Source organism: Mauremys reevesii, linkage group 8 (assembly GCF_016161935.1).
Source record: "Mauremys reevesii isolate NIE-2019 linkage group 8, ASM1616193v1, whole genome shotgun sequence".
Classification (NCBI taxonomy): Eukaryota; Metazoa; Chordata; order Testudines; family Geoemydidae; genus Mauremys; species Mauremys reevesii.
In genome coordinates, this window is record NC_052630.1 from 33,687,621 (window position 1) to 33,710,420 (window position 22,800).

Consider the following 22,800-nt stretch of genomic DNA (forward strand, 5'->3'; position numbering starts at 1 on the left):
ATAGAATGGCAAGCACGTCCTCACACAAAAGTTGCTTTGGTGATTTGAAGTTTAAAAGACCTTTTAACTTGTTTTTTAATGACTTAGCTCTTAAACAGTTATACTGATCCTTGGGTTGGCAAACCTCCTAACTCTTTCTCACACACCCCTGTGCAAGTTCGTTCGTTTTCTCTCTCTCTCTCTCTCTCGCTTTCCTGCAATCTAATATTCTCACTTTCTGGAAACTCCCATAGCCCACCTTCTGACATCCAGCTTCTGCTCCCTTCCCCCAAACCCTGGAAATATGTCCTTCACCTGAGCCTCTCTCAGCCCCGAACACCAGTTTCCATCTCATCTACCTGACTCAGATACCGGATAGCATTCTACTGGTTAAGATAAAACTAAAATGTAACTCGTGGAAGTTGGCTAGATCTTTCTTTCAATAAGAAACTCAGTCTCCCTGGAATTTAACTCTGTTTAGAAATGTGAAAATCTGTTTTTGGAGATTTTAAAATGCATTTTGAGTTAGGGATATTTGAGTAAAAGATTTTGATAGTGGTCAAATGTTGATAAGAATAAAATGCATAGCACACGTGGTAGGTGTGCAGAAAGTTAATAGGGAAACTTGACATTGTGGTATGGCTCTTGAAAGGAAATAGAGTTTTAGAGATACTTTTCAATGTTGTAATGTGATGCTGTTGTTTAGCGGCTGGACATTGACTATTCTCACATCACTTAATGCTTGGAAAGAGGCTTGAATAAACCCAGGTAAAGCTCAGTTGCAGACTGTTATCTGAATGTTAGTCATATAGACTAGGCTAAATTTTCCCCAGATTGTGTCAGTTTTTGCCAACAAAGAGCCTGCTGGAGAAAGCCCCCTGCCAGAAAATTCACTAGGAACAGAAAACACTTGTGATCTCTCCTCTGCTGAGAGTCATAGGTGACTGGCTTAACCCAAAAGTTGGGGGTCCTGGGAGATGATTCAGCACATCTCCTTATAGCCTCTGCAGACAGGGATCCTAAGGAGCCTGGTGGTATTAAAACTTCCCTACCTCTGAGGAAACCCTGAAAGGACAGGTGGTGATATCACCTGCCCTTCCGTGGGGTCAGTGCCAGCCCTTTAATGGTTCAAGGGGGCCTGCCTGGCCTACCTTGCACCTCCTTGCACAGAGTTGAGCAAATTAGGCCTAGTAAACAGATTTTAGCTAATTCCTGGGTAAAGTGGCACTTTTAAAATAAATTGGCCCTTTTTATCATATTAACATCTTGTTTTTAATAACTGTTCCACATCCTTACATTCATATTTTTGAAATGCTTGAAAAGCAACTAATTGCTTATAGATATCTGATGAAACAGATGGTAACATGTGCTGGTCACACCTACTGACACAGCATATAAAGTATATTAGTGTGAAAAATCCCATGCAGAGGCTGGCAAATCCTAAACAAAGCTTTAAAATTTTAATGGCTTTAAAAAAGAAATCACATGCACCCTGCGGCAGGTTTTTCAGCTGCCATTGTGCCCATGGTTACATCTCCAGCCCACTGGTAGTCCTATTTGGGGAAGAAGGCTTCCTCCCTCCTTTGCGCCAGAGACTCTGTTACCCAAGCAGTACGTGCTCCTTTCTCCTCCCCTTTGAAAGGCTAGTGCATCTCCTCCAGATGCAGCAGCCAAATACCTGACCTAACCCTTCCAGTGTCTAATTCAAGAGTCTTGAAGTATTCCAATGGCACTTCTGTCAAAATAGAGAATCTGAAATAAAAGCTAAATACAAAAATAAATGTACCTAGACAGTATAGAAACTGATAATGTAGCATTTGATTAATTCAGGGTACAAAATGCACAAGTCTCACTAATAACGGGTTTTTACTCAGTAGCTCCTTGAAATTTGTTATAGGAAATGAGTGAGTCACATCTAGATACATGAAAACTTTATTTAGTATCCAAGTACAAGTAAGTATAATTGCAACCATAATTAAGTAAGATAAATATGGCAGAATGGCCTTATGCATTGTGCATATCACAACCTTATGGAAACCATCAGGTGTGAGGATGGAAAGAATCGGCAGAAGAAGTAAGTGGGATTGACGCTGTCATCCTAATGTCCCAGCTAGGGGTTGGTCTGACAATTTTGTACAACCCTTTTACTTCAAATCCCCACACATGTGGGACCATATTTGATTGTGTCTCAGCCTCCTGCCCACATGTTACATTGGGGAAGAGTAATGAGGGTTCTGATTGGTCGTGGAAGTTATTTACATCAGTACATCTCTATACATAAATGTGGTTTCACTTCATGGTTGTGTGTCAAAAAGCCCCTAAAATCTGCTAATTTAAGATCAGTTTGTTGTTTTGTATTTTCTCCCAAGATACATATTGCTAACTCTTATAGCTCTAGGTCAAACACTTAGGCCTGGTCTACATGAGAAAATTAGCTTGGTTAAATCCCCTCAGTCAGGGATGTGAAAAATCTACAACCCTGAGCTGCGTAGTTAAACTAACCCAAGTCCCCATGTAGACAGCACTAGGTCAATGGAAGAATTCATCTGTTGACCTAGCTACCGCCTCTTAGGAAGGTAGATTACCTGCACTGCCAGTGTCTACACTGAAGTGCTACAGCAGTGCAGCTGCAGCGATGCCGCTGTAGCGTTTTAAGTGTAGATGAGCCCCAAGGCAAACTAGTCATAGCTAACTATGCTAACTGCTGGGCCCTGGTAGGCCTCAAGCTTATTGCAAAGTCTATTTCAAATTCTTTTACATCTTCTGTTCCTGTGCATTGTAGCTTTAATTGTTTTTATTATCACTTCCTTAAGCACCTTAGCGTTTCCTAATATAGAGCTTATAGTTTGATCCCAGGTACGAACCTCCCAAGGTCAGGTCAGGGGTCAGTAGGCAGACTCGCTTTAGAAGGGAACCAGCAAGAGACAACTGGGATGAAGTCAAGAAGACAGCACAAGAATCCTGAGCTGATATCCATTTTGATATCCTGGGCCTAGAAGAGAGGGTGGGGAAGGAGGGGCTGAAAAGCAAGGTGGCAAGTAGCAGTAGGTGTTACTGTTTGAAGGCTGAATGTTTTATCACAGGCAGAACTTGCTCTGTAGATTGTAGTATGAGAACAGCTGCTAGTTAAAAACAGACTGGTGTGCTTCAGGGGTTTTGTTTATCTTCATTGTTCTAACTCCGTGAAATGCAAAGTGGGAACAGCACAAATGTTGAAAAATAAATAAGTCTATTTAAAAGTTCTTCCAGTTCTTATACTAAATGGGGCACACATAAATTTAAGGGCTTGTTTATTTACTGATGTAGTTATGTCAGAATAACACCCCCTGTGGATATGCCTTTTAAAGAAGTATAAACTAAATCAGAAAAAAGCACTTTCTAATTCTAAAGTAAGTATATCTTCATGGGAAATTATAGCAGTAAATTTCTTTTTTTATGTAAACAAGCCCTAAGCGTCCATTTAACTGCTGTAACATTACCAAAGTAAATGTTCTAGTGTGAGTGGGAAGATATTGACTGCTCTAAGCCCATTGGGACAGATAATGAATTACAAATGAAAGCAATTAATCTTTTTGCTCACAACTTTAACTTTTCTACTGGTCACTGCCAGCACATCTAGAAAAGCCAAAACCTCTCATTGTTTTACATTTGGCTTCCAGGTGAGGCACTTCCATTTCAGTGCCTCAAGTCATAGTCATAGTGAAGTACAATGAAGGTTGCACATGATTCAGACACTGGAGTTGGATGTAAATGGAGATGACTTAATTGTCATTAAATGCACATCTATTGCACCAGTTAAGCATGCCTTTGTGGAAGGGGGGAGGGGTTCTTGCGGCAGAATGGTAGATGGCTTTGTCCGCTTTTAGAGCATGCAGAGTTTTAAATTTTGAACACTTTTTGCCACCCTTAAGTAAACCACCTACATTTTCTGTAAAGCAGAGATTTTAACACTGAAGTTACGCTTTTACAGGTGTTAAAAGCATCTGAGAAGGAAGGCTAAGCTGTTCTTGCTTTGCACATTTTTTCTCAGAAGTAAGTATGTTGACCATTGGCTGTCACCCAAGCCCATTTCTTCTCTTTTGACTTGAGCTGAACACTTTACTTTTTCAGTCACTTTGATTGCAAAGCAGGAAAGTCACTTCTCCATTGACCCTATTTCCTGTTAAGCAGCAGTAAAAATGAATTGAATAAAATAGGGAGTGAGGATGTAATGCAATTCGCAACTTTATTACAGCTTTTTTGAATTAGACACTTCCACTAACCTGTACACTTGGCTCTGATCCCTTTCCCTGCAGAAACAGGCAGCTGTCTGTCTCCATTAGCCCTGGGAGGAGTTGTCATCCTCCTGCAGGAGTGGTGACTGACAGCTTCTGAGTTCTTATTGCTGCAGTCCCCAAATACTAACATAACTAGATTTTTCTCTCTTCCTCCCACCCCCGATCCATTCCATCCTTATTTTTTCTCCCCCACGATCTTTCAGTCCACGTCTACTGACTTTCTCCCTCTCATACTGTATCTCCAGCTTCCAGCAGCCCACTTGGTTCAGAGCCACAAAAAAGCTGTACTGCTTGAGCTGGGCCCCAGCCGCGGGGAAGCAGACTGTGCAAAGAGAGCTGTATGCGCAAAAAAGTGAAGTCCATCACATAGGTTATTCCAAAAAGAGGACTGCTGATCACTGCTTCTCCAACTGCTACTCAGCCCTGTGCACTTGTTCCCTAACATGTCCTCCAATTCCCATGCTCAGCAAACAGTTACCTGTAGAGTCATAGACTTTAAGGTCAGAAGGGACCATTATGATAGTCTGTTCTGACCTCCTGCACAACTCAGGCCACAGAATCTCACCCACCGACTCCTGCAACAAACCCCTAACCTATGTCTGCGCCATTGAAGTCCTCAAATCTTGGTTTAAAGCAGTGGTAGACAACCTATGGCACGCGTGGTTTAAATCAGGGCCAGAGGGGGGAGGGGGCAAGTGGGGCAATTTGCCCCGAGCCCCGCGAGCCGCTCCGGGTTTTTGGCAGCACTTCGGCGGTGGGCCCTTCACTCGCTCCGGGTCTTCGGCGCCAGGTCCTTCAGTGCAGTGGAAGACTCGGAGTGAGTGAAGGACCCGCCACTGAAGTGCTGCCGAAGCCTCAGAGCGCCACCCAGTGAGTACAAACACTGCCGCAAGCGGCGGGAAAAATAATAATAAAAAAGCCGCGATTGGCGGCAGCAGCTCTACTGCCGCCGCTTCATTCTTCAGCTGCAATTCGGCGGCTGGTGCTTCCCTCTGAGGGGGACCCGCCGAAGACCCGGCCCTGCTCCAGGCCCCCTTAATCCTCTGGGTGGCTCTGGTTTAAAGACTTCAACCTGTGACCTGCTGGTTAGCTTGCTCTTCGAGCCCTCCAAAATAAATCTACAGTTTTTGTCCCAGGTGACAGATGGTTCCTGTGTGTGCCCATTTTCTTCTCCTTTGAGGTGGGTGGCTGATGGCAAGTTCATTCGATTTCTTGGACTGATTGTTCTGTAGGTTTGTCTATGTTCTAAAAATGCAAATGCACATGCTTGAAAAGGGCCTGTCGATACAGCTACAATCAATCAGAAAACGTGTATTAAAGAAAAAGCCAAGAAGCCATGAGCGGTATTCTGCTTAGACCACAAACTATATGTACAAAATTAAAGGCCTGATAGCCCAGATGGAATTTGTGCATACCACTCCAGGTTGGCAGCCACATTGTGGGTGGAGACAGAATGTGCCTCAGTAAAAGACAGTCGTGAAGCCACTACCGGGCCATGCACTAACGTTTGCTAAACGTTACAAGGTGGATTCCAGAGTTTCAGCTGAGAGAGTCTGGCACAGAACTTCTTCCTGGTGAAGTTTCCCCATAAACTTCACACTGATCCTATAGTCCTCCTTTGAGTTTTCTTTCTGTTTTTTTTTCTGTCATCGCTCTCATGCTGCCAACTACTTCCCAAGTATAAGGGTTCATAGCCATACCTGCTTGTTGGAAAGAGAATCTTACCTCTCAACTTTTAATGAGGCACTTTCACTGACTTAGCCCTCCCTTTCTGTGGGGGATATGTGGAAAACCAAAATCACTTTTTTCTTCCAGGAAGACTCACTGCCTTTTCTGAATGGTTTTTGTATAGTTCATTTTTTGTGTTCAATTTTGTCAGCATTAGTATATTAGAAATTGTAGCTTTTGAGAAAATGCTTTATCCAAGGGAATATAGGGCCTGCTCTGATAACTGTAATCACCTCCATCATTGCAGGGAAAGGTAGCTGATCAGGGTGCAAGATTTAGTGGCTATACTTTTTTCTAAGGAAAAAATACCAAGACAGTTTTCTTTTTCAGAGCATACATTGTGCAGATACAAGCAGCATGTGTGTCACTGGCATTAATGTTAACTGGTTTTAATACTCCCTGAAGTATGGTTTTATGCTAGCAATTGCAAAGGGAACTAGGAGAAGGATAAAATCAGGATTCCAAGGCTCTACACTACTAGCCTCTGTTTTGGTAGTCATGGTTACTAGCAAAATACAGGCTGGGAGAACTTCTGGAGGGTTGCCCATTTTAGCCTTCCCTTCTAGGGTTCTCATTACTGAGATTCATGTCTGGAGAGTTGTGGGTGTCTAGATCAGGCAGTCAAAAAAGCAGGATCATTTGTTAAATAAACCAGGCTGGGGGGAACAGGTCCAGCAGTTCCTGTACCAGACCGTGACTATAGAGTCTTGGAGAGAGAGCAGCAAAGAGTCCTGTGGCACCTTATAGACTAACAGATATATTAGAGCATGAGTTTTCGTGGGTGAATACCCACTTCGTCGGATCTGACGAAGTGGGTATTCACCCATGAAAGCTCATGCTTCAATATGTTTGTTAGTCTATAAGGTGCCACAGGACTCTTTGCTGCTTTTACATATCCAGACTAACACGGCTACCCCTCTGATACTTGGAGAGAGAGAGGTTCTGCTTCCATCTTATCTGCCAGGATGAAACACAACTGACGCTTAGCCTTGACTGAATAACAGGATCCTAAACATAGGACATACTGCCCTTGCATCTTCCTATTACACATCCAATACAACACTAGCTGTGATGAATCTCTGATTTAGTCCATACCGTAGGATGATGATGATACCGTAGGTGATGAATTACAACTTATTCCTTTTAAAAACAATTGCTGAACATTTGTGAGGTTTTAAAAAAAAAATAGTTGGGAACCCAATATCTTTTAAATCCATTTTCTTAGACAATAGGAAGTTTCCTTCAGAAACTTTCAAAATTCTAGAGAGGCATATTCATAACAGGTTAGTAAATAAGTGTACACTCAAGTGTAAATTTGTCTTCATTACTTTCCTGGGGTGGAAGGAAAGTTAAACTTGTGCTTGTGAAAGCAAGGGACTGAGCACACCAGACAGAGTGCAGTCCCTTCAGTGCCATGTTTCAGCCCTTCATCTCTGTTAGGCAGCTTGCCACTCTTGCAAAATTGTCATTATTTTTTTTACATTACAGAACCTATCAAGCCTCATTTTCACTTGTGAGTTAAATCAGGATTTCAGCCCAAATCTTCAGGGCTGAAAAAGTAACAACATATTAGTCTCCCTAGCCCAATATAACTTCTCTGCATTTTTTCCCCAATCATTGCTAATTTCCAAGATCCCTTGAGTAAGTAAGCCTGCTTCTCCTGTCTGATTCATTCAGTGCCATTATAACATGTTTAACATCACCATCACTCTGTAATTAGTGAGTTATATTTAAAGAATGGGTTGTGACACTTCTGAATGAATCAGATAGGTGGAAAAAATGGATTTTATAAAAGCAGGCGCATCTGTTGCTTACACTGTTTTGCTCACAGCTTTGGGAAATGATACACAGCTTTAAAAAGGCACAGTGAAAAAAGGTATAGACTAAACTTTAAGTTAATTCATTCCAAAGCTTGTGTTTGAAAACAAAAATCAGTATTGTTTTTTTTTATCATGGCTGCAGGAGTTTAGGCCAGAGGGGACCAGTAGATCATCTAGTCTGACCTCTTCGATATCACAGGACACCAACACCACCAAGCAGCCGCACACTAAACCCAGCAACTGAAATGAAACCAAAATATTTAAGGCCTCAGGAGACTAGACTCTTCTGTGCCCCAGGCAGAGAATAGGAGGGACCATGGTGCGTCAGTGCTTGAGGTTCCTGCAATGGCAGGAAAATGATTAAATGAGACACCCAGATAATCCTGGCAAGTGATCCACATCCACATGCTGCAGAGGAAGGCGGCAAAACAAACAAATCCAAGGTCGCTGCCCATCAGACCTGGGGGGAAATCCTTCCTGACCTCACATATGGGGATCAGTTGGATCCTGAGTGTGTGAGCAAGAGCAAGCCAGCCACACACCGAACAGATGTGCTCGATGCCACTTCAGAGCCATGGCCCATGCCGTGCAATGTTTCTTCTCCAGTTGTAGCCATCCCTGATTCTTCATAGGAAGGAGATTTTAAAAAACCCAAAACAAAACACTGCCAGAATAGATTGGGTGGGGGTGAGGGAAATCCCTTCCTGACCCCTGCCAGTGGCTGGCTGAAACCCTGAAGCATGAGCTTTAGGAACATAGACATAAATTGGAAGTGAGCCGCAGGATTGTTGAACCCTTCCTCCTACCATTACAGGCAACCCAGTCATACAGCCTCACTCAATTTGTCCAGCATGCTCTCAAAACCAGTTAAGTTGTTTGCCCCCTCAACTCCTATTAGGAGGCTGTTCAAGAATAACACCCTTCTGAAGGTTAGAAACCTCCTAATTTCCAGCCTGAACTTGTTCATGGTCATTTTATATCCATTTGTTCTTGTGCCAACATTGTTGTTTAGTTTAAATATCTCTTCACCATCCCTGAAATTATCCCCTAATGTATTTATAGAGCGCAAAATATACCCCCTCAGCCTTTTTTGCTAGACTAAACAAGCTAAGCTCTTAGTCACCTCTCATAAGACACAGCCTCCATTTCTCTGATCATCCCAGTAGCTTTTGTCTGCACCTATTCTAGTTTAAATGAATCTTGAACATGGGTGACCAGAATTGTACACAGTATTCCAAATAAGGTCTTACCACTGCCTTGTCCAATGGCATTAATGCTTCTTTATCTGTATTGGAAATGCCTCACGAATACATCCTAGGATTGTATTTGACTTTTTCATAGCTGTATCACACTGGTGGCTCATAGTCCTCCTCTGATCAACCCCTACACCCAGATTTTTCTCCTCCTCTGTTGCTTCCAGCTGTACTGTCTCTGTTCCTCCATGGAGCCGCTGCTGGCCACAGCTGCTCAGGACCACAAACCTCCTTATCAGCACAGAGCCATGGTAGGGGCTGATGTCAGGGTGTCCCTCCCACTCCCATCATGTGCCCAGGTGAGCAGAGCACACCCCTTTCCCAGCTCCTGCCCCTCTGAGAGTGTCCAGGGGACAGGTTGGGACAAGGCTTCGTGGCTGCTGGCCAAAACTTTTTTTAAAAAGACTACGTATCTGATTGAAAATAATTTGTAGGCAAAGATTCCTGTGCAGTGTTTTTAAACCCAAACATTGGAGCACCAGGACACTGAAAGTTCAATTAATTTAAAGGTAGTAGAATGGATTTTTTCATTGTCTACACTTAGAGAAATGCAGAAAGTAAAGCACATAAGTAGTTACCAACTACATTACTTTTCTTTAAATTCTTTCATTTGTAATCAGTGTTGTCGTTATCTGGCTAGTCGGGCTACTTGTGGGCTAGTTTTTAAGAGGCTTTAAGCTATTAATGCAGTAGGAATCTGGCAACCTGGAGTCCATTCACAAAACATTATGTGCTAGTTGGGCCTCTGCTGCCAGTGCGGGGTCTACAGTTCTTCAAGTATCTTCTCTAACTTCATATTTGCACCTCCCCTCTGGTCTGAATACTGTTTCTCTGCCGCCCATGTATGGAATATGCATAGGGACTAGCACTCGAAATGGAAGTTCCTTACATCTAATTAAAAGCTCTTCAAGTTGTGTGGTGCCTATCTGTATTCTGCTCCTCCTTCCTCTCTGCTTTGGATCTTACTGGATTTGCAGTAAGAAGAGGTATTCTTAAATATAGGTACAATGTTAGCTACTCTCTAGTCTTATGTCTCCAGCCCTGAATAGATCATCATCATCACTACCATAACCGCATTGGTCGTTGGGACACCATCATTGATGAGCAGTCAACCAATTGTCTCTACCCCTGACGATTGTGTGTCAGTGCTTGAGTCTCCGCAAAGTCCATTCCTGTCCATTCTTCTGTGTTGTCAGTCCATCTCTTCTTCTGTCTACCTCTTCTTCTCTTCCCCTGTACTGTCCCTTGGAGGATGATCTTGGATTGGCCAAATGATCTTGTTACATGGCCGTACCACTTCAGCTCGCGCTTCCTCACAGTCATCAGGAGGTCTTCATGTGACCCAGTGCATTGGGTGATGATGTTGTGGACCTCTTTGTTAGTGACAGTCGAAGTAGGAGAAGCCCAGGATTTTACGGAAGTATTTCATCTCTACTACCTGTATTTTCCGTTCAAGTTCTGCCGTAAGGGTCGATGTGTCGCATGCATACAGAAAAATGGAGATGACCAATGCGTGCAGCAGTTTCAGTTTGGATCTCAGGGAGATGTTCTTATTCCTAGACACTGACTGATAGACTTAGTTAAAAACCTTGTTACTGGGCTAGGAATCTCATGTGCCCATTCATGCAGAATTGTGGGACGGAAATTATCCCCCCTCTACCACCCTATTTCAGTGCATTAAACTAATTTTTTTCTTTAGTGTCAGATGTAGTAATTTCCATTTCTCTTCTTGGCTTCTGGTGGCAATATGATGGGATAATGTTTCCAACTAGCTTCCCTAAAATATGGGGGAAAAAACTTTTTGGACAATGCTGAATTAAGGAAAGGTTCTAAGATCAGTGTTTCTTACTGAAGTTCCAGAGGCTTTTTACTCTTGAAATTGACTGACTGAATAGCTTGTATAATATGTACTCTATAGTCTCTCTGTATACTCTATATTCAAAACTTAAGCTGTTGGGATTTGCTGAAGTCGCATTGTATTTTTTCCTTAGTAGATGGAAGCAATTTGAAGGCAGGCTTGAAGAAGCCTCTAAGTGGTTGATTCAAGAAGTGGGAGCAGTTTTGGGAGAGGTAGCAGATAAAACAGCATGAACAAACTTTCTGCCTTTTCATTTTTGGACTATCAAGGTCTTATACAGTTAATTCCCAGAACAATTAGGCTGCTGTAAGATTTATTGGCTGGATACAGAGTAGATTTTTTTTTTTTAATTCATCAAATTCCCAGATAATGTGTAGTTCTAATTATGGAAAATGTCACCTTTTCTGGAGCATTTCATTCCCTTGGTCAGTGTTCTGGCCAAGGTATTTAGGGGACACTGCCTTCAGATGTGTCAAGCATACCCTATCCCATCTAAAATATACCACTTCTGGTGTTACTCCTGAGGGAATTCTGCGTCACTGCATACGTGCAGAATTCACCTCCCTCCACAGATTTCTTTGCTTCCCCGCAGAAAATGATGGGGAAGCAAAGTGAAGCTGCAAGAGTGGTCATATGCCCCATCCCCAGCAGCAGCAGACACTTTGTTTCCAGCACCTGGAACAGCCCGTAGAGAGATCAGTCACTGCGCATGGGCCTGGGGATGCCCGGGGGCATGTGGGTCATGTGCCACTGCCTCCCCCTACCCCATTCAGGTGAGCACAGCTCGCTGACTCTGCCTGGATCCTAATGCTGGTCAACTTCCCCATTATGCTGGACGCCCTGTTTTCTGTACAATGGTGAGCGCCCAGACGTCCCCTCAGCAGCAGCTGGGGCACTCCTGCTAAGCAGGCCCACTGGATCCTCAGCCCACTGAGCCCCAAACAGTTGCTCCTGCACTCCCCAAGCCTTACTACCTGGACCACCCCACTGAAATCCCCATATGACCCCCATTGAGCCCCAACCACCTTCACCTGGACCCCCCTGCAGAGTCCCATTGCCCCTGCACCCAGGATCCCCCAATGAGCCCCTGTGCATCCAGATCACTCACTGAACTGCCCGCATCCAGATTGCCCCACACCTGGATCCCCCCCACTAAGCTCCTCCACACTTGGATCCTGCGGGGCTGAGCCTGCCTGCCCACACCTGGTGCTCCTGGCACACAGGGGCAGGGCTCCTGGGTATTTCTGGGGCGGGCCTGGCTCTTGGTCTGTGTCAGGGTCGGGTGCAGCCTCACCGCTGAGTCCCTGTCCTGGGGAGTATGGGGGCTGCAAGATTATCTCTGATCTCTGTGCAGCCAGTGGTCTGTGCTCCCTATTGCCATGCTGGAGCATCCACATTTATTTATTGACAAATCAAATTTGCAGCATTTTGCTGAATTTTAAAATATTGTGTGCAGAATTATTTTTTTGGCACAACTCCTTCAGGAATATGGTTTGAATAATCAAACAAGCTAGCTTCAACTTTCTTCAAGTGTACATGCATGTAAAATTAACTGCTCATGATATATATGGAAGTGAACACAAACTGGACATGATTATGGCCGAATTAAACAGATAGTTAACAGATATTTTATTAGCCTGGCTCTGATGGCTGACTGACTGAATGTAACTTGCTGATTTAATTGCATGAAATAAAAAAAGAGTAAATCTGACCACGTAATGCATTTTACAGGTTATCAATGTTGCATTGGCTCTTGCTGCAAAACCACAAAGTAAACTAGCACAAGAAAACATGGATCTCTTCAAAGAACTATGGGAAAAGCAAGTCCGTGTATTGACAGATGCTGTAGATGACATCACTTCCATCGATGACTTCCTGGCAGTTTCAGGTAGCAATACAGTTCCCTACTTGCAAAGAGGCAATCAGCTGTATATTGGGGCTTATTTCAGGAAATCAGCACTTGTTCCAATAGTCTAGAAATAATTTTTCTCCACCTTTTTGGAGAAGAATGATCACAGTGCAGCTGATATATATAAAAAGCAAGTATGCAAGTTCAGCGGTGTAAGGTGTGAAAATGTGAAGTGTGGACTATTGATGCAACTAAAACAAGGCATGGTTGAGTTGTAAAATATGAAGCAGATTAACTTCAATTGGTACCATATCATGTGTAAATATATTTTTTCCTATATATAATTTGGCAGATACAGCAATTCATAAATGGTAAAAGATGATAATGTTTGTAAATTGGTATGCACATTAGAGATGCTAAAATGGTTATGTGGGATTGCTCCATGATCATCCAGTCTCCTAATCTTTACTCTCGTTCAGAGACTTGGCTTGGACACACATTATCATCACTTTAGCCACTAAAGACTAACCTGTGCATGAACAGATAAAAGAAATAGAAAATAAATATTAAGTGCAAATTAGCTATGAACTAACAAAAAATAAATCCATTTAATTTGCCTCATAAAAATTGTTCTCAGTGTGTAAACACAAACTAATAGGTGCAGTAAATGACACACAAAAAACTGTTTGTCAAAATGAAATTCTTTATCCCATTACGATAAATTGGAATTTTCTTTTGAAAGAGTTTGGTAAATGTATTCTTTATTTACCAGATGTCTCAAATACTTGCTGACTCATTTATCTACAATAATGAAACTAAAATCCATAATTCACCAGTGCAGCTCTACCAGCGGTTACAGTATAGACATAATGCAGGCATTTTTACCTCCATGTAAACACCTGAGTCCTGATGACTATAATTTGCTGCTACCAGTGGAGAATTAGGGATCCAATTTTCCTTGTACAAACAGACTGAGCATCTCAAATGCTGTGAAAGTACCAGTATTCAAAAGATGTTCATGGAGGTAAGTTATGTAGAACTTGAAGTTCTAATTTAAAAGGGAGTTTACAATAAATGTTTGCATTCTGACATCCTATACTTTTAATACCAACTTTGTCTTTGGGATGAGCTCATAGTCGCTTGCAAGGCAATTGAATACCGTGGGGCTCTAGTGTATCTAGCAGGGCAGTTAATTGTTCTGCTCAGTGTGAAGCTGGCGTACTAAATAGGAGATTGACAAGTGTTCATTTCAGGTAGCAAAAGTGTGGCTCACAGAAACAAGTGTATACTTAACTCACCAATACTCCCAAGTACTTTATTTGCAGACAACTAATTTTGTTGCCACTATGTTCTTATCCAGCTGGAGAATAACTAGCAGCTCAAGATTATCTTGGCTATCAATACCAACCCATGCCTGGGAACACCCTCTGCATCGGGGTTCCACTGAGTATTTCTGTAACTGTTGAAAAAGTGGTCACAGGGCGATGAAGTCATCAGCCCATTATGTCCACATCATTCACTTAGTTCAGTAAGGTTAATGTCACCATAGAGGCTTTAAGTGGTGTCTGGCATAATTTTATTCATTGAGGAACTCTGAGCAATACACAGTATAGATTTTGTTCTGATATTGCAGCTTTTTCTACTGTTTTCACTTCCAAGCTTTCTGTCTCTACTTCTTTAAATATTTTTGTATTACATTTTCTCTTTGCTGGCTCTCCTGTAACACACATCTGTTCACTGAATCTTCAAATTGCTAATGAACACACTTTCCACTCTTACAGCCAAATTCTGCCCTCTGCTGAACTTGTGCAACCCCAGTTGCTTGTGAAATACCCAAGTATCAGTGAGGCAGAATTTTGCTCATGGTGCTTCAAGAACCTCTTGAAATGTGATACCTGGCCTTGCTAATCTTATATAAGTTTAATTATTGTTCCAGTGCCTCCACTTGAAAAGTGTAGAAGCTGCACCGCTGTAGCACTTCAGTTGTAGGCATTGTCTATGCCAGGGGTCGGCAACCTTTCAGAAGTGCTGTGCTGAGTCTTCATTTAGTCACTCTAATTTAAGGTTTTGCGTGCCAGTAATACATTTTAACGTTTTTAGAAGGTCTCTTTCTATACGTCTATAATATATAACTAAACTATTGTTGTATGTAAAGTAAATAAGGTTTTTAAAATGGTTAAGAAGCTTCATTTAAAATTAAATTAAAATGCAGAGCTCCCCTGACTGGTGGCCAGAACCCGGGCAGTGTGAGTGCCACTGAAAATCAGCTCGTGTGCCGCCTTTGGCACCCGTGCCATAGGTTGCCTACCCCTGGTCTATGCTAGGAGGGGTAGGTAACTGGTTTAGGTAATCCACCTCCCCTAGGGTGGTAGGTAGCTAGGTAAATGGAAGAGTTACAAAGGGATCTCTCAAAACTGTGTGACTGGGCAACAAAATGACTACATTTATCAACACTGAATTTCAAAGTAATGCACATTGGAAAACATAATCCCAACTACGCATACAAAATAATGGGTTCTAAATTAGCTATTACCACTCAAGAAAGAGATCTTGGAGTCATTGTGAATAGTTCTCTGAAAACATCCACTCAGTGTGCAGTGACAGTCAAAAAAGAAAAAAATGTTAGGAACCATTAGGAAGGAGATAGATAATAAGACAGAAAATATCATAGTGCCACTCTATAAATCTAAGTATGCCCACACCTTGAATACTGTGTGCAGTTCTAATCGCCCCAACTAAAAAATATATAATGGAATTGGAAAAAGTACAGAGAGGCAACAAAAATGATTGGGGGTCTGAAACAACTTCCATAGAAAGACTGATTGTTCATCTTGTGGGGAGGAGACAACTAAGGGGGAATATGATAGAGGTCTATAAAATCATAAAGGTGGGGAGAAAGTAAATAAGGAAGTTTACCCCTTATAACAGAAGAACCAAGGATCACCCAATAAAATTAATAGGCAGACGGTTTAAAACAAACAAAAAGCAATACTTCTTCACACAACACATAGTCACCCTGTGGAACTAGTTGCCAGGAGACGTTTTGAAGGCTAAGTCTATAACTGGGTTCAATAAAAGAACAAGATAATTTTCTGGAGGATAGGTCCATCAGTGGCTGTTAGCCAAGATGGTCAGGGATACAGCCCCAAGCTCTGGGTGTCCCTAGCCTCTGATTGACAGAAGCTGGGACTGGATGGCAAGGGATGGTCACTTGATAAATTGCTCTGTTCTGTTCATTCCCTGTGAAGCTTCTAGCAATTAGTAGTCTTCGACTACTGTTGGAAGACAGGATACTGGGCTAGATGGACCATTGGTCTCACCCAGAGTGAACTGTTCTTATGTCTAAGCCAGGAGTCTCAAACACGCGGCCTGCGAGGTTATTTTCTGCAGTCCGCGAGCTCCTCGCGGCCCCACCACCCTCCTCCAGCGTTTACCTAGAGCGGCTCTGGCCTGGCGCTCCCTGACGGCCTGCCCTGCCCCCACGCCGCTCTGGGAAGCGGAAAGAACGTGGGGGAAGAGAGGCACAGGGATGTGTGTTGCTGTTGCTTCAGGCACCGCCCCCAGCAGCTCCCATTAGCCGCGGTTCCCCGTTCCCAGCCAATGGGAGATGCTGGGGGCGGTGCTTGAAGCAACAGCAACACACATCCCTGTGCCCTTGCTCCCCCACGGTCCAGCTGCTTCCCGGAGTGGCGTGGGGGCAGGGCAGGAAGGCAGGGAGCCTGCCCTGCCACCTGGTGCACGCAGGGCCAGAGCCCACCCCCCGAGTCCCTCCTGCAGTCAAACCCCCTGCCCTGAGCCCCTTGCTGCACCCTGACCCCCTGCCACACCCTTCCTGCACCCCGCACCCTTCCTGCACCCCAACCCACAGCCCTGAGCCCCCTGCCGCACCCCTGCTGCATGCTGATCCCCTGCCCTGACCCCCTGCTGCACACTTCATCCTTCCTGCAACCCACACCCCAACTCCCTGCCCTGAGCCTGTCACCCCACACCCCTCCTGCACCCCCTGGGGGCAGGGAGGGGGCGGAGTTGGGGTGGGGATTTTGGGGAAGGGGTTGGAATGGGGGCAGGGAAGGGTTGGGAACAGGCAGGGCAGGGGTGGGGCCTCATGGAAGGGGTGGAGTGGGGGTGGGGCCAAGGGCGGCAGGGGGGAGGTATCAGTAATGAGGTCCTTGGGCCAATGTACTAGTCCTCATGTGGCCCTCGTGGTCATTTGAGTTTGAGACCCCTGGTCTAAGATCTAACCCCTGGTGTAACTTTTTAGTGTAGACGAGGCACAAGTCTCTTCCACTAGTTTAAACAGGTCTTTTACCAGTTAACTCAATATCCTTTTCACCTTCGGTAAATTCTTGCAAAATGGCTGTTTCATGATCTGTGTTAAGAATGAAAGAACTCTGCAGGTGTGAGTTGGCAGTCTAATATGATTAGGACAGTGGTAGGAAACATTTGAACCTATAGAAAGCAACAGGGCAGAAATGCCTTACTAGTACGGTGTTTCAGAGCTAGTTATTTTTCTGGCTAGCAGCACAATGTTCAAATGTTAATGCTAGGTAAAAATGGCATAAGTGTACAAAACTGATATCTAACAATATCAGAACATCAGAGCTAAGACTCTCAGAGCTGGATATCCAAATTTTAGGCAGTTTTGAAAATCTCAGCCTAGGCTTTTATAATTTACCCCGGGAGGAATTCTGAGCCACTGTGCATGTGCAGAATTCATGTTGCCCACAGATTTCTTTGATTTTACACAGAAAATGACAGAAAAGCAAAGGTAAGCTATAATAGTGGTCACATGCCCACTCCCCAACAGTGCGGGCACCTTGTTTCTGTCCAGAGCAGCTGGGGGGCGGGGGTAAATCACTGCAGAGGCCCATGGGTGTAGTTGGGGAGGCATTGTCCCCCCAGAGGCGAGGTATGGGAGGGTACAGGGGTTCACGTGCCACTGTGGCTCCCCACCACCCCCAAATTTCTGCGAGCACAGAGCTGCCTCTGCCTGAGTCCTATTACTGGTTGTCTTCCCAGTCTGTGTGTTGGGCACCCTGTTTTCTGTACAATGGTGAGTGCCTGTGGTGGGGCAGAGCAAGTGGTGGGGAAAGTAAGAGGGATGGAATAGGGAAGGGGGATGTGGGAGTGATGGAGATGGGGGGCGGGGGAGCGGTAACCCAGCAAGTGGCAGCCCCTCGGCAGCAGCTGGGGCTCCCACATTAAGTAGGTCCATCAATCCCCCTGTACCTGAACCCCCACCCCACCAAACCCCAACCAGCTGCACCTGGACTCCACCCGTTGAGCCCCAGCCACCTTCAGCTGGACCCCCTGCAGGGCCCCATTGCCCCTGCACCCAGATCCCCCAATGAGCCCCAGTGTATCCAGATCTCTCACTGAGCCACATTCACCCAGATTGCCCCATGCTTGCATCCTGCCTGGCTGAGCCTGCCTGCCTGCACCTGGCGCAGAGGGACAGGGCCCCAGGGTGTTTCTGGGGCAGGCCTGGCCCTTGTGCAGTGTCATGGGTGCAGCATCACTGCTGAGTCCCTGTCTGGAGGGAGGAGGGGAGACAGGAAGGGCTGCAGGGTGATCTCCCACCTCCATGCAGCCAGTGTCCTGTGCTTCCCATTGCCACCTTGAAGCCTACACGTTTATTGACAAATAAAATTTGCAGCATTTTGCAGAAATTTAAAATATTGTGTGCAGAATTTTTATTTTTGGGGCGCAGAATTCCCTCAGAAGTAGTAACTGCATGTTTCACTATTGTTTTTTCTTTGAGCACTTTGTAACTTTTTCACATTCAATAATATTAATCTGATTCCTTACTGTAAAAGCAAATACAAAAATCACAAAACTGGAGTACTTTCTTTCTCTTATGAACCAGTGAATAATATCTACAGTAGTTACAAACACCTCAGGAATGGAGGCTGTTCATAACTCTGAACAAAACATTATGGTTGTTCTTTCAAAAGTTTACAACTAAACATTAACTTAATAAAGTTTCAAAGCTATATTATGCAGAAGAAAAATGCTGCTTTTAACCATCTTAATTTAAATGAAACCAGCACAGGACCTGTTTCCTTAACTTGTCAAATCTTTCTTTAAACTGTCCCTTTAGTTTACATTTAACACAGTACTGTACTGTATTTGCTTTTTTTTTTTTTGTCTCTGCTGCTGCCTGATTGTGTACTTCTGGTTCCAAATGAGGTGTGTGGTTGACTGGTCAGTTCATAACTCTGGTATGCATAACTCTGAGGGTTTTTTGAAAGAATGAAGGAGCCTGAAAGCAAGATCTTCCAGATACTGTTCCATTTGTTTGTCTAATTTCAAAACAGGATGGGGATTAATCATTGGATGATCTTATGTAGTAAAGTTGTGATTTGTGTTTCTAGACTTGTGTAGCAGGATTGTCCAAAGCTGTTTACGTATACTAGAAACGCCTCATCCTGTTAAGAGATGTTGATCCTGTTAGAAAATTAAAATGGTTGGATGAGTCAAAGGCAAGGTGGCTCATTATCCCATCCACATACAAGGCAAGTGGAAAGGATGTGGACTAGTGCAGTCCAGAGGAAGGAATCTCAGAGCAGACAAGACTGGATAGACATGAGCTGAACTCTCAACCCTTGTGTTGATAGAACCAAGCCCTAGGATTGGGATACATTTGGATTCCACATAGTATGTGAACTAGGATTTTGACAGCCAGTTTGGAGAGGCATCTGCCCACTGATTGCAACAAACTTGGTTTAAAACATAGTTAATGCTTCAGAAAGTATGGTTGGAGCTTATTTTAAAGAGAAGGTATTGAAGCTTCATGTGCTGAAAAACTGTCTTTTTGGGAGGTGTTACACACACGCACACGCGCGAAAGGAAAATGTTCATGTCTAAATACTTCTTCTTTTGCCACCAGAGAATCATATTTTAGAAGATGTAAACAAATGTGTCATTGCTCTCCAAGAAAAAGATGTTGATGGTTTAGACCGAACAGCTGGTGCAATTCGTGGACGTGCAGCTAGAGTCATTCATGTAGTAACTTCCGAAATGGATAACTATGAACCTGGAGTCTACACAGAAAAGGTGCTGGAAGCAACAAAATTGTTGTCCAATACAGGTAGGAATAAACACAGTGCTCAATACTGATGTATGGGTTCAAACTGCATACAACTACAAAGGTAAATGGATACAAACATATTAGTGCAACTTACAAGAATAAGGGTTCAATTTCATAAAACCTTTCTGTGCAGAATTTCTATTCAAAGTAGGGCTGTCAATTAATCGAAGTTAACTCATGTAATTAACTCAAAATATTAATTGTGATTAATTGCACTGTTAAACAATAGAATACCAATTGAAATGTATTAAATATTTTTGGATGTTTTTCTACATTTTCAAATATAGTGATTTGTATTATAACATAGAATACAAAGTGTACAGTGCTCACTATATTATTTTTATTACAAATATTTGCACTTTGAAAATGATAAAAGAAATGGTATTTTTTCAATTCACCTCATACAAGTATTATAGTGCAATCTCTTCATCATGAAAGTGTAACTTACAAATGTAGATTTTTTTTTGTGTTATAGCTGCTCTCAAAAACAAAACAATGTAAAACTTGAGCACCTACAAGTCCACTCAGTCCTACTTCTTGTTCAGCCAATCACTAAGACAAACAAGTTTACTTACATTTACAAGAGATGCTGCTGCCTGTTTCTTATTTACAATGTAACCTGAAAGTGAGAGCAGGCATTCATATGGCACTTTTGTAGCCGGCATTGCAAGGTATTTATGTGCCAGATATGCTAAATATTCATATGCCCCTTCATGCTTCACCCGGCATTCCAGAGGATATGCTTCCATGCTGATGATGCTCGTTAAAAAATAATGCTTTAATTAAATTTCTGACTGATCTCTTTGGGGGAGAACTGTGTGTCTTCGGCTCTGTTTTACCTGCATTCTGCCATATACTTCATGTTATAGCAGTCTCGGATGATGACCCAGCACATGTTTGTTTTAAGAATACTTTCACAGCAGATTTGACAAAATGCAAAGATACCAATGTGAGATTTCTAAAAATAGCTACAACTCTCGACCCCAAGGTTTAAGAATCAGAAGTGCCTTCCAAAATCTGAGGGAGACAAGGTGTAGCGCATGCTTTCAGAAGTCTTAAAAGAGCAACACTCAGATACGGAAACTACAAAACCCAAACCACCAAAAAAGAAAATCAACCTTCTGCTGGTGACATCTGACTCAGATGATGAAAATGAACATGCAGCGGTTTGTTCTGCTTTGATCGTTATCGAGCAGAACCCATTATCAGCATGGACGCACGTCATATGGAATGGTAGTTGAAGATAAAGGGGCATATGAATCTTTAGCTCATCTGACATGTAAACATCTTGCGACGCCAGCTACAACAGTGCCATGCAAACATGTTCTCACTTTCAGGTGACGTAAACAAGAAGCAAGCAGCACTATCTCCTGAAAATTGTAACTGAGTTTGTCTGAGCGATTGACTGAAGTAGGAGTAGAGCCTACAAGTCCAGTCAAAGTTTTACATTTTTTTATTTTTAATGCAGTTATTTTTGTACATAATTCTACATTTGTAAGTTCAACTTTCATGATAGAGATTGCACTACCGTACTTGTATGAGGTGAATTGAAAAATACTATTTCTTTTGTTTTTTACAGTGCAAATATTTGTAATCAAGAATAAATATAATATAATCGTTGTAGAAAAATATATGCCGTGTTTGTGCCACTTCTGAATTTGGGCTTATGATATGGACTTGTAGGGTCCAGTGACTTGCATCGCTCCATACTTCTTCTCAGAATGATGCTCCAGAATTTGAGCTTGTGTGTCTTTAAAATTGCAATCATGAGAGCTCAAAACAAAACAAAACCCAAAAACCAAAGAGGACACTGAAAAAAACAGATGGAAACCAATCCAATGTTCTATTCCTGAGTCCATATAGAGCCTGAAACAAAAGCCGTTGAAGGTTATGAATGCCCTTCGTTTCAGTAGAGTTATTAAACTGTCATTTTTAGGTTTAGTTTTAAGTTAGCTCTTAAATATTTCCCTGCTGATCATTTTTAGCAAATACTTCCTTCTTATCCCACAATCCCCAACTGCCTCCCATACCACCCAGGTATAGTACTATAAATCTGGTTTTTCCCCCAACATCCTCTGCCATGCAGCTGTGGAGCATATTTGAAACTAAAAATGTGGTGACATCATAAAGTAAACTGCAATTAATATCAAAAGAAAACCTGAGCTATTAACTGATCATTGTTAGCTTTTTTATCTTTAATAACCTCAGTTTTTAAAATTAACTGAAGCTGCTGCAGACTTTCTAGTGTCAGCCTGAGTACCACAGAATTTCCCCATCTTTCATTAGAGTACATTGGGGCCGGGGAGTAGAGGCAACATTGCTGAATGTGCTTGACTTATTTGTTTTCTTAATTCAGTTATGCCCCGTTTTACTGAGCAAGTGGAAGCTGCTGTGGAAGCACTTAGTTCTGACCCTGCTCAGCCAATGGATGAAAACGAATTTATTGATGCTTCACGATTGGTGTATGATGGAATTCGGGATATCAGAAAAGCTGTATTGATGATCAGAGTGAGTGACTTTTGTATTTAACTTATTTTTACAGCATTCTACTTTAATTTACTTTACTCAGCATTTATTGAACTTAAGAAAATATATCGTTCCTACACAGAGTGGAGAGTATAAGATTTTTCACTGACAGCTTATTAAAATTATGAATCTAAAAGCTGTTAATCACTTTATAGAGGACTTCAAAATGTCTGCTGTATGTATGTTTTATCTTAAAATGCAAATTTCACCAAATAGGTCTGTGCATCACTGATAATTAGAGCTGAAGTGCTAAACATCTTTAATGATGCATCTATTCATAATGCAATACTTATATGTATGCTAAAACTGGTGACCCTTGGTTTAGACAATAGCAAATTAACTCTTGCTATGTTTGACTTTATTTTTTATTTAAGGAAAGGAGACCTCCAACTTAATTTCTCAAATCTTAAGTAAACTTTA

The 22,800-nt window shown here is 42.7% G+C and overlaps 1 protein-coding gene across 1 annotated transcript in view; it reads left to right on the forward strand.

Annotated features, from left to right (window-relative positions):
- Positions 1 to 22,800, forward strand: part of CTNNA1 (catenin alpha 1) — a 209,240-nt gene that overhangs the window by 166,437 nt on the left and 20,003 nt on the right. Inside the window, exons 11-13 of the mRNA XM_039485027.1 lie at positions 12,647 to 12,803; positions 19,654 to 19,854; positions 22,211 to 22,362. Of these exons, the coding sequence (XP_039340961.1) occupies positions 12,647 to 12,803; positions 19,654 to 19,854; positions 22,211 to 22,362 (510 nt within the window). The remainder of the gene's footprint in view (positions 1 to 12,646; positions 12,804 to 19,653; positions 19,855 to 22,210; positions 22,363 to 22,800) is intronic.